This window comes from Anser anser, assembly GCF_964211835.1.
Source record: "Anser anser genome assembly, chromosome: 12".
Lineage (NCBI taxonomy): Eukaryota > Metazoa > Chordata > Aves > Anseriformes > Anatidae > Anser > Anser anser.
In genome coordinates, this window is record NC_139733.1 from 18,782,716 (window position 1) to 18,795,354 (window position 12,639).

At 53.4% G+C, this 12,639-nt stretch overlaps 1 protein-coding gene across 2 annotated transcripts in view; it reads right to left on the bottom strand.

The window, feature by feature from the left end:
- Nucleotides 1–12,412, bottom strand: part of FRMD4B (FERM domain containing 4B) — an 89,100-nt gene extending 76,688 nt beyond the window's left edge. For both annotated transcript variants that reach the window (XM_083795199.1, XM_083795198.1), the window contains exon 1: nucleotides 10,629–12,412. In XM_083795199.1, the coding sequence (XP_083651325.1) occupies nucleotides 10,629–10,790 (162 nt within the window). In that variant the 5' untranslated portion in view covers nucleotides 10,791–12,412. The remainder of the gene's footprint in view (nucleotides 1–10,628) is intronic.
- Nucleotides 12,413–12,639: the final 227 nt, after the last annotated feature.

Genomic DNA, 12,639 nt, shown 5'->3' on the forward strand with positions numbered 1-12,639 from the left:
CTGCAGTTAGCCAGCTATAACGCCACGCCAGTAATTTCCTGTACAGGATTTTTTGCCAAATCTTTCTTCTGTAACTCTTAAGGCTGTAACAGATTTCAAAGCTTGCTATTGAAGCCCCTACGCTGACCTCAGGTTTTCATCAGGATTTAGGGGTTTTTTTTGTGCTTTTTTTCCTCTCCTTCAGCCATGAAGGCATTTTTGAGCAGATCCTCAGCTGCCTTAAATCAGCATTGCTTCTCTGACTCGGATACAGCCGGCTTATGTCTGGGCTGCAGACACACACTGCCTGGGAAAAGTAGGAAATAAGATGCACGAATGTATTGCCATATAGAGCTGCCCTAGCCAGGCACATCCCAGGAAAATAAAAGCAAAGGGCTGTCCCTCTGGAAGGAAGGGGCCTGTGTGCTGCTGAGGGGGAAAGCAGGGAAGAAGTTGTAAGTTGTAATGCTTTATAAATGACCTCAGAGTTTCCTAGGGTGTTCACTGGGAGAGCAAAACCTTACCGTGGTCCAGCGCTCAGGGTCACACGAAGCTTTCAGGAAAAAACAGAAAAATAACAAACAAGAGTTTGGTTTTATACCAGCATTCCTATGGAAACTTTGTAAAGGATCCAAAGAGGTTTCCCAAAATGCCTGGACATGTGCCTCTCGCCGGCCTTTCTGCAGGCCATGGGTGTGGGTAGGGGTGGAAAAGCACCCTGAGGTGTGGGTCTGGGAAGCGACACACACCCTGCCTCGCTGCTGCCCCTCTAACCAGGCAGGGTTTGGGGCTGAACACGCAGGTCTCCTCCCAGCCTGATCCCTTTGAAGGGCGCAGTTTCCGCAGCCATGCGGGGAGCAGCACGCACCTCCAGACACGCCACCTCCCCTGTCCCGTCTCCAGGCCATAACGAGGCCTTTGGCTGAAGTCCTGGCTCCAGGGCAGGCGCTGAACTTTGGTGTTAACTTTAACAGGGCCAGCATTTTGCCTTAAATCATTTGTTATCTTGCTATTAACCTTAACAGAAGCCAGGATCTGCTTAACGTTAAATAGCTGGCAACGCACTGAGGTGGCTGGCTACGTCTTTCACCCTTCGTGCTGCAAGCAAGACACCTCAGGACACATCCCATGCTGCCAGCACGGCTCCAGTGCTGCCTCCATCCTCTCCATGGGCTGCAGACCTCCCTGTGCTCCTTGTCCCAGCTGGAGCCGGGCAGGGACGGAGACCTGCTGAAGGCTGGCCTTGGAACACGCCGCGCACCCGAATCATGTTTTAAGACCAGACAGGCTGGAGGTTACTCACTTCAGTGCAAGCTGGTACAAATGCCCCTTTGATGATGCTCTCCAAGGAAATGTTGGCTCTACGTGAAGTTTGGCAGAGAGTTAGAGATAAAACACACTGCCTGGAACCGGAGCCTAAAGGCTCTCTGGGTTGCATGGCACCTTCCTAAAATAGCCCCGTGAACTGAAGATATGAAGACAAAATTGGCTCCTGCAGAGCATCAACTGACTTTCATGTTACTGGCTCAGCTGGTGGGGCTTACGGAGTCTGGCAGAGCAACAGCCCATGTGCTCTCCCCCACCGCAGGAGACTGCGGCTTTCGGGGCCAAGCGCCAACACGCTCTCCCTACAAGCCTCCTTTTCCTATTTATTTCATTTCTCCTTGCAGGGCACGGCAGATTTAAGGGACTCTTCCACTTATCTATATTTTACCGATCATTTGCCGATTTGCACAGGATCTAAAATAAGAACAAGAAGAAAAGAGCAAACAGGAAACTTATACACAGGCCTCAAAACTCTACAGCTAGTCCTAAAAAATCAGGAAAATTAATAGGAAGCAATCAGCACAAATCTGCCATAAACATCAAGTCAATGAAATACTTCATCCAACATCTGCTTTCCTTGGCAGAACTCGGCCGACGAACCGGTGTCTGCTAGGGGCGAGCTTATCTCGCTCAGCGCTGCTGCCGTCAGGTCGTTACCACGCACGAGCCCGTGGAGATGTTTTGTTCCCGTGCACTCTCCTGGGAAAGAAGGGGAAAAAAGATCCCGAGCGAGCAGAGCTTTCCTGGCGGCACCTGCAGAAGGCTCCTGGAGCCAGCACGGTGCTGGGCTGCACTCCTTGCTTCTCCACCACCACCCCTAGGGCACCGGGCATCCCTTCCCCATCGGGGTCCTCACACCCCGTTCACCCTCCAGCCCGCCCCGCTCCATCCTCCACCCCGGCCCTTTCCTCCCCCTTCCTCTCCCTGGACTTTTCCAGCTGCTCCCGTGCTTGGCAGGGGCCCCTCAGGAAGCCCGGCCGCCAGACGTGAGGTAAGCAGGAGGCAAAGAAAAATACAAATAAGGGCTATATCACAAGTCCGTCTGAACCTCTGAGCCACCTGTAACTTCTGTGAGCTTAATAAAAATTCAAAGAGCAAGCACATAAAACAAGAAAAGCCTGAAAGTGTCGGTTGTTTGGAATAAACCAAAACACTGAGCATTGGTTGCGTGGTGGAGAGGAGCCAGGCAGGGCCAGCTCCGTGCCAAGCACCCCACCAAGCACCCCGAGTGTTCGGGCAGCCCAGGACTGCTCCAGGCTTGGTGCTAAGGCAGAGCCAGCTCTTCTCATCAGAGGCTCTTCCTCAACAGCCGCTGACGAGCTCCATGTGCACTTCTGCATCCCCAGTGCCAACCTCGGCAGGTTTTTTTTGGGGGGAAGGGTGGGAGCCTTACTGATGGGACATTTAATAATTACCAGCTGAAAGGAGCTACTGTGCCAGGCACTGACTGCCTTTTCTGGTGACTTATGAATTTGTGCTCTGTTCAGTGTAAATCGTATCTCAGAGCAGCCTGTAAGGGTAATATCTGAAAACACGTTTTTTTTTCTGTAAGCAGAAATTACAGACCTGCTTTTCCAGTGCTGCAGAGCTACCAGAATACAGCCTGGATTTAGCACTTTCCTAAAGCAGCCAGGACAACGCGAACAACAAAAGCAGGAAAAAGCAGCTGTAAATGCCGAGAATAAACAAACAGCCCCCCACCTCCCCAGCGGAGCGCAGAGAGAGGCACAGAAATTGTTATGGACTCATCTATCAGAATTAAAAAGAGCAAGCAAAAAGGTTGCTGAAAGCAAACTCACATTGCTCTGTGCTCTTTTCTGGCTGCCTTCTCTCCTGCAAGCACAGTTCCCAAGCTCTGTATTATTTTTTAAGTCAGCAGACAATGCAACAACGATAAAAAAAAAAAAGTTATTTGCTATTGCTAAGCATCAGAAATTAAAATACAGCCTCTTACCTCCAAGCCACACACCCTGCTGGGTTTAAAAGGACTGGAGAAACCAGAGAAGTCCCCAACAACAAGCGTGCACTCAGCCTTTGTATTTTCTGTACATTCAAGCTGAGGAAGAAGGGAGACACGATCCCGGACTTCTTCCGTTACCATATAATCTCAAGGAAGTGACCTTAGCATTTGTTGCTTTGATTACAGATTCAGAAACAAAAGCCCTACCAGCGTGAGTCAGGGGACACAAGAGGTTGAAATGCGATTGTTAAAACCAGGGGGTGGGGGCGAGCAGGGAAAGCACTACAACCATTTTTTTTTCTTTGTAATATTAACCCCTTTATTATAAAACGAAAGTCAAAAAGCAGTTATTGGCTGCGGGCACGACACGCGGTGCCCACCTCGGGGCAGAGGAGCTCAGCCCCTTTCACCAGAAGTTGCTCACAAACGGAGCTGTGGTTTCAGGACCACCTTTCCAGCTCAACAAGTTTCAGCAGATTATATTCCTGAGGCCAGGTAAAGTAACACGCAGCAGAGGCAGCAAACTCGGTGCTCTCATTTCTTCCTCGCCCCTCGCTGCAGACACCCCAGGCACGGCACTGCACGGCATTTCCCGGGATCCCTTCCAGGGTGCCCCTCGGGAGGAGCGTAGACACCAAGGTGACACTCTTGGCCAGCCGGCCGATTTTGTTCTGCTGCCAGGGCTGGTCTCCAGGGGTGCAGTTTGCGCTGGTGGAGGCACAGGAACAGTTTACCTACCTGCTGTCCCCTTTGCAGGGCTGCTTTCTGCCTGCAGCACATGGGGTTGTGCTTGGAGCACGTCCAGCCCCGCTCTGGCACTTCAGCCTCCCAGACCTCCCACACCTCCGGGTGTCTGACACAGCAACGACAAGCGAGTCAAAGAGCACAGGTACTGCAGAACCAACTCAGACTGCTTTCTACGACTGCTTTCATTGAAAACAAACCAAAACAAACAAACAAACAAACAAAAACACAACAAACCCGCAAAGTAGAAACCCCAAAGAAACACACACAAAGAAATCCAGGACGCAGCTCCTCTACAGCACGCAACCTGTAACCCCCAGCCAGGCACACCAGAGACATCAGATCTCAAATTTACACGTGCGTTTACTTCAAAATAGAAAACAAGAGGCTGTTCCTCCTTTACAAACACAGTTCAGTGTTATTGATCGGCATTTCAGCACAGAGCAGGCAGGAGCTCTGGACACGCACCGCAACAAGCTCCCGCTGGGAGCGAGGACTTGTTGCCTTGAGCTGGATGCTCTCCTTCAGAGAACTGTGATCCCAACAACTGAACAACCACTTTGTATAGGAAGGACAAAGTATGAAGACTTTTCCACCCAAATATTTATAATCTAGAAATGAGAAATTGAATTATAACAGGAAATTAAGTTGGACATCTGGAGGTGTCTTGTCCTCCTTAACAGAGGAACCAGCTTTGATCAAATACCCACTTCTACATTGCTGCAAACAAGGACTCTTTTTTCCTTCACATTTACTTTGTGTATTATTCTCATGTGGTTTCATGACTCCAAGAGTTTCCCAAGAGCTCTCAATATCACAAGTTTCATGAAAAAATCATGAGCTGGCCCCACAGGACCAAGGGTGCCAGTTCAGGTCCAGCCGGCTGCTCCAGACAGCACCGGCAAACTACGGGGTAGCAACTGAGACAGTTTGGGAAAAGTATTTCAGAGCAACAAGCTTGTGTTTATCTCCAAAACACAGAATCCAAAGCCACAAAATAAGACGGAAAATAGAGCGTGAGTCATTTTTCCTTAGAGAAATGACGTGAAGGTTACCTGGGTGGTGCCAACTTCTGCCCTGCTGGAGCACCACCAGGGACAGGAATAGCTGACAGAGGGGAAGGGCAGAGCTCCTCGGAGGATCAGGGAGCTTATACAAACGCACATCTGGGTGTGTAATTCAGCTGTGGGCCACAGATATTTTTTAAGCTAACTTTTCTTCTCATCTAGAAAAGAAATAGAGTGCTAGGAGGAGGTTGCAGCAGCCGGAGGACGCGAGCATCCCAGGGCGCACGCCCCAGCTCCGTTGGTGAGCAGCTGCAGCTTGCTCGCTGCCGGGGAGGAATTACCCACTTTCACTACAGCTTAGCAAACACACCGACCTGCACGTCTGCTGAGCGCATGTGCCCAGCCAGCTTCCCGGAGGGCTTTCTCCACATTTTCTCTCCCAAAACAACAGTGGCAACCAGATGCGGCCAGTCCGGCACCAGCCAGGCAACTCCACATGGGCACAGCAGAAACCCCTGTGCCCAGGGCTGCCACCTTGCTGGGGAGATCGCTCCCCTTGTGCTGCTGTCTCTTTACAACCCCAGTTCCCTCCTCGTGCACTTCTGCTCTTTTTCTCTACCTGTTTTCCCACACTTCCTCACAAGCTGTGCTCGGCTTTGAGTAGGAGCAGTTTTGACATCTCCATTGAGTCATTTGGTTTTATTCCCGTCTCTCTTCTTTCCCTGCTTGCCCAGCCCGCGCTTCTCATGCTGTGCAGTTCTCGTGCTGCCCTTCCCCGCTCTCCCCATTTCTCTCTTCCCACCCTCCAGCCCTTTGCCTTCCTCTCTCCCAGGAGCCACCCACCTGCATGGTGCTCTCGTGCACATCACGTACCCTCCACCCAGCCCACCTCCCACATCAGCTGGAAAACCAAGCCAGGAAGCCACAGTCTTAAAATCTGCATTGCTTGGGTTGTCAGGGATGGCTTTCACTGGCTAAACAACAGCACATTGGGGCTATTCTCAGCATTTTGATGGCCCTCTCTCTCCCCACCTCTCCACCCCAGCATGCAGAGTTGATGCACGTTTAAACGGAGGGCAGAGCATTAGCAGGGAAAAGTGTACGTGTGTGTGTGGGAGGGTATTTAAGCTAATATTTTCCAGTGCTGATAGCTTTATCCTCTTTGCAGTCTCTGAGAACAAACCGGTCTCCATCTGTACAGAAGATTAGAAGAATTGCTAATCACTAATTATGACCCAGAGGTTGTGAGAGTGATGCAGACTGCACAAGGACGGCCTGATTTTCAGAAAACGAGGAGACAAAGATAGCACAACGTTATTTTAAGCACACGGACGGTCCATCCAAGATTGCAAAGAACAGCAGTGGCAATGCTAGAAAAGGAGTGACGGAAAGCCAAACACTCAGAAATGAAGCATGGAAAAAGCAGCGTGTGCCTGAACTACTTTTAAGTTGCCTTTTAATGACGCTCTTGTCCTGGCTGGCCAGACGGCACAGAACTGAGCTGGAGATTTATACAAAAACATTCGTGTAGCAGCACTTGCGTACAAGAGCTGGGGTTTGAAAAGTGGCGCCAGCGACATTTGAAATCCAACGAAGTCTGCGAGCTGCATCAGGTCATAAAAACATACACGCACAGACTGGAGGGGGGTAGTGAATGGGAGGCACTGTCTGAACCTGGCACCGGGACACCCTGGAGGAAACGAGGTGAAATTCGCAGCCTGGTGATGAAGTTGGGCTGCTGGGGAAGGGGGCGGAGCGGCACAAAGCCTTATTTGTGCTTGAACAAACCCAAACAGAAAACACTAGGTGGTGAGCTCAGATGGAAACATGCCTGGCAGAAATACTCAGAGGGCTGCTTTTGGAAGACCGAAGATGTAAAAGCGAGCCTGACTCCCCGCAGGGCAACGGCTCCCTGCGGGGACATCCACCGCGTGTCACGGCCCTGCTGCAGGGGGCTGCGGCCGGCTCCGAGGCACGAGCGGCATCACGGCACAGCCTCACACCCCTCTGGAAAGGGAAACAGGCCTGTGAAAGCAGCCAGAGCGAAGTTTTTTCTACAGCAGTGGTGCTTAGTACTTAGTTTAAATGTTTGAAGGGAAACACATCGAGCGTCCCTTAAAAAAGGGTCCGCGAGCTCCCTTTGGGAAGCCCTGCCCCGTGAGGACAGCCGAGATGCTTCCCCCGAGCGTCCCCTGTGGTCTGTGGGGCACGAGGCAGGGAAAGCCTCACAGCTCCCTGCTCCCCCTGTACCCATCCCCTCACTACCCCACGGCCACTTACTCATTGCTGGGGAAAAAAAATAATAAAAAAGGAACCTCCCAGTTTGTTGTCAGCATTTTTATAAAGGAAAGTTAAGGTGTGGTAGGAGAGGAAGCGCGGTCCTGCTACCCCAGCCACCTACGTTGCACCATAGGAAACAGCAGTCATCCACTTCCTCTCCTCCGCCCCAGGTAGGCACGGGACGGACACGCACAAGGCTCACTTACTGTGCCTCATCAGCAGTTTTTCCCCTTGGCCCAGAGGAAGTGACCTTGCAGAGGTGGAAAAGCGCTTTGTCCAACGAGCCACGTGAATCTGAGTTACTTTCACACCCGAGACCGGGAGCCAAATCAGCGGCGTGACAGAGCCTGACCTGGGGTGCCTGCGCACCCAGCTTCACGTCCAGGAGATGTGAATCGTGTCTCCCTGTATTACATCTCCTTGTAGCCGGCACGGTTTGGGGACAGGCTGCTGGGCCTCCCTTCTGCACCCTGCCCCATACGCACTTCTAACGCTACAGCACTCAACCAGTTTAATTTATAAAAGTTAGCTGCACTGCTTTTTGGTTTAGCACTGCTTAACAGCTTCATACATAAAACAACTCCAGTTTGTTTCACTGCTCTGTAATCACCTCCAGAACAGGGGGCCTAGAAAACCTTACACGGGGAGAAAGCTCAGGCAAATGCTTTACTCTGGAGGCAGCCCCTGGGCACCAGGACACCGACGAGGAGAAGGCTGCCCCGCACACCAGGGGCTCGGGGCTGCACACGAGCTCTCTACAACACCACAGCTCCAAGTCACAGCTCTTGCTCCTCTCTCTCGCAGGCAATCGGTACCCAATAGGTGCCGTTGCATGGAGACTTCTACGCTGAATTCTCACCGAGGATTTCTCCCCTAATAGCATTAGCTCGTGTTGTCTCGCTGTAGACACAAAGACCTTTGTGCCAGCTCTTCCTCAGCTGTCTCCACACGTCTGCTTTTACTGGGCGCTCCAGCCAGACCTTCGGATGCTCTCTTCCAATATTCCCTGGCGTACACCCCAAGTGTTTGGAGAGGACAAACTCACTGCACAATCCTCCTCCCCTCTTGCAGGGGTTCAGAGGGCATTTCGCAGCGAAGCAGGACGGCCCGCCAGCACGGCGGCTCACGAGCTGCCCCGAAGCAGGGGCCTGGCCAGCAGGCGCTCCCCTCTCTGGGGAGGGGACAGGAGATGGCAAGCAAAGCGCCCCGACACAGAGGCCAGCTTGGGGAAGTGCCCAAGCTCAGCACTTCCCCGCACCACGCTCGGAACAAGGCTGAAGAGAAGGTGACCGAAAGGCTGCTTTGTGCTGGGTTTTCGGCACGTAAAGCTGCTAAGGCAGGTAAGGGCTTTACGCCGGCAGAGGATTTCAGCCTGGCCAGAGGGCTCTCCCACGTGAGAGCCCCTGCACCTGCCTGCTTCAGAAGGCACAGGGGAGAGCCGGTGCAGGAGCAGGGAGGCAGCAGCGTCTTCTCCCTGCTGGGGCTCCAGAAGAGCTCAGGACTCCCGTGAGGCTAGCCAGCACTTCATTAAAGGACAACTCACCAGCCCAGCGAGCCTTCTGCCGGCTCTCCTTCCACCACAATAATTCGGCGACAAGTACAAAAACAGGCAGAGCCCCCTGTTAACAGCATCCAACTCACCTGACAACAGCCACTGACCCCCAGCGCAACGTGAACCCCAAGCAGGGACCAAAGCGAACTGCAGCCCCCGGGGCCGACCAGCAGCACGAGGACCTCTCACCTCCCCCTGCACGCCGCGAAGATGCAGCACGGGGACAAAGCTCTGAATTTATCCCCGGTTTTTCAAACTGTGCACATCCCCCGGCGTCATCACAGAGGGCAGAAGTGTGAGTTTAGGCATAAGCTCCTTTAGATACCACCTGCCATCTCCCATACGTGGAATGTGACTGTAAAGGCAACCCAGAGAGAGGAGCTTTCTGATGAAGCCAAGGTGAAAAAGGACTCGATAACCCCCTGTCCAGGTGCTGGTACTAATGAAAACACAAGGAAGAAAAGGTGCTTTCGTGCAGCTGCACTAACTACAGGACTTTTTCACTTTTTTTTTTTTTTACTAACTTTTCCAGGGTTGCGACATCGAGCCAGGCTGGTGACATGGAGCGCGATGGGCTCAGTCCTGCTTCCACTGGAATCAGCCGGGACACTGCCAACATTTTTAACAGCAGAACGCCAAGACTTCAGCACAAAAAGCAATGTGTTACGCAACCCAAGGAAGAGCTGCAGGGCATTTTTTCAGCCATCTGTTTAATACACCCCGAGATTACCATTAGGAAATTCCTGACATTAAGATGTGAGAGCAGCTTTGTTCCTGCCCATTCCCTCTCTCCGGGACACGGCACAGACCGCGGCAGATCCTCGGCACAGCAAGCACAGGGCACCAGGCTGTGCGTGCCCAGCACCTGGCTGTGCTCTCAGCGTGGGCAAAGCACCCCCAGACCCCGTCCGGCATTACCCATCCCCTAATTTTGCCCATTTTCACATCACTTCAGAACTCCCCACAGCACCAGGCAGTGATGCTGTCCATAGAGAAAGATTAATTCACCAACAGCCACCATGACACTAACTTCAGACAGAGGCGCAGTCATGTTTTGTTTCCTAAAACTCTTTCCACTTTGAGCCAGGCTCTGGAGAGCAGCAGCTGAAGAACACGGCCATTGTCAGCCGTGAGATGCACAGCTGCATTCGAGCACTTGGAAGAACTTCTATCGCCTTAAAGCTGTTCTCCCGCTCTTGGCATACCTTAAAGGTAAACACAACGGATCCCTCTGGGATTAGACAGGTACAGATGCCCTTTTAGCACAATTCCCACGTGGAAATTACACCTTGGTGGCTACGGAGAGCTGGTGTGCTGGGAGCTGTGCAGTTCCCTTTATCACAACACAGCAGGGAGAGAGAGAGGGGAGAAGCAGCTTTGAAATATTCAACACAGCCAAGCAAACATTCACGCTGACAGCACGATGGGACACACAGCGTGTGCCTACATGCGAGACAATAAATACAGACGTATAAAAATAACTGCTGGCAAAGCCAGGCTCCAAAGAAAGTCACACCGCACTAAGTGCCGCTGGATGCCACGGTGCCTGCAGCCCCGGCGCTGTAGTTGCTGCCCGCGGGAAGAAGCCCCCAGAAGTAGTTAATTCAAGACTTCCCGCAGCCCCCCGCGGACAGCAACCACCCCACGACACCAGCCGCGATCACCTTACAGCCTCCTGCTCCCACGACAAACGAAGGGGAGAGACACCACGCAGCCGGCGTCTCCCACCCGTGCCGCCGCTGCTGGGACCCCGCAGGTGCCGCGCCGTGCCCCCCCGTACCTGGTAGACGTCCCCGAGGCCGCACCATGCCCGCAGGGCTTGGCGGCATGCCCGCAGCCGGCCCGCGTACCACCGCCTCAGGGCCGCCACCGTCACCGTCCAGACGAAGCGGCTGCCGCCGAGCAGCAGGTCCTCCACCCCGCACATCAGCACCGAGGCCATGGGCTGCTCCGCTGGCCCAGCGCGGCTCCTCTGCCCGGCTGCCGCGGCACTCAGGGTGCTGGCATGCCGGCCGGCGGGCTTTATAGGGCGTGCGGGGAGCCAGCTCTGGCCTCGCAACAAACTCCTCTTTCACGGCGCTTCCTGGGCAGGCTCCAGGCATGCCCCGGTGGCGGGGAGCCAGCGGCTGCAGTAGCTCAGCCCCACCAGCAGCTCACACAGCAGCCTTGTCCTTCTGAGCCGCTTACGGAGATCTCCGCTAAGCTCCGGTAGCTGCCGCTATGTTGTCTAATTAAATTTTAACCCTTCTGCCATATGCCCCGACAGCAGAAGCCCGTTTCCGTGCCGCGGTGAAGGTGTTAAGGCTCTGAGCCCCGCCACGCTCCCAGCAGCTGGGCAGGCACCTCGCGGCTCCCTGTAACGCACCCAGGCGGGTGCCACTGCCGCCGACACCTCGTTATCTGCCACCCGGGGAGCGAAGCTGTCATCGCTTTCTCCTGCCTGATGCTGAGCTCAAATTAGACGCTGAAATCCTGTCTTAAAAAGCACCTTCGGGAGCAGCAAGCGGAGGGGAGATAAGAGAGCGGCGCAGCTCCTGCAGAAATAGAGGCACCGACGTCCTCAGCTGGGATCGCAGGAGATGCGAACGGTGCGGAGCTCCACGTCTCCTGCTTTCTGCATCCCGTACCGGTTACGTGCTCAACACCTGCTGGAGAGAATTTCGCTCTCCTGTTAGACAGCTCCATTAGCGCACAAGAAAAATAAAGCTCCTTATGTCCTTATGCTAGCAGCGCGCTTCACAACCAGACCACCGTAAATAAGCACTCTGAAATAATAGCCCACAAGAGAATCCTGCCTCGCCTCGGTCGTTGGGATGGAATTAAGCAGCCATCTGCCCTTCTGGGGCAGAAACTGCTAGTGGCAGCAAGCCGCACCCTGCATTTGTGAGCTCCTTCCTAGGGAGCAGCTCCGGGAGGGAAGTCAAAGGGCAGCGACCTTCTCCCGGTCCCTCAAGGGACCTGAGGCTTCCTAAGCTTTGTGGGACTGGGGCTGGGAGGGGCCCAACATGCCACCATCAGCACCTCGCTAATGAAACTATTCAAAGAGCAGCTTTTTGGCTAAAAGCACCAGCAAGACAGACCCCTGTGTGAAAGTAACCTGCCTTGTGCAGTGAAATGAGTGAGAAAGGAGCAGAAATGGCTTTAGTAATGGCTGCACAAGAGCTGAATCTCCCCTATTTGGATCACTGAAGCTGTCTTGTTAGCAAATATCCGTGCACTGTTTTCTTCCTGTCCACTCCAGTGAGAGTCACCTTCACTTCATGCAAAACTTGGGGACACGGCTCTGGCAACAAGAAAACAAAAGCGCAAGCCGCTTGTTTCACAGAAAGCTTTGGCTGGCACCAGCCACCCCCGTGTGAGGGCACTCAGACCACAGAGACGGGGGGAACCACGGTGCTGTTAGGTGAACAGCCAAACCCCACTGCTTGTCCCCACTCCACCAGCACAGAAACCAAAAGGCTCTCGTGCTTGGCACCAGAGCAGACGAGGAAAGCCCCCTCTCCCCCCACGTTACTCATCACTCCTGCGCTTAGGGGACTTGGATACCGGCATGAACGTACAAAACAGGTGGTTTCCCACTGGGAGAGCAGTGACAACTATCTGCAGACAATTATTGCAGTGAGCTACGCCCGCACCAGCGAGAGGCTCGGCCGTGGTAATGCCATTGCCTTGGATGGCAGCGCGCAGGAGGAGCCAGCCAGGGAAACCTCCCATGGCATCTGTGTGCTGCGGTCAAGTCATCTCCAAATTTAAACACAGAAAAAAAGAAAATCCAGTTTCAATCACTTTCA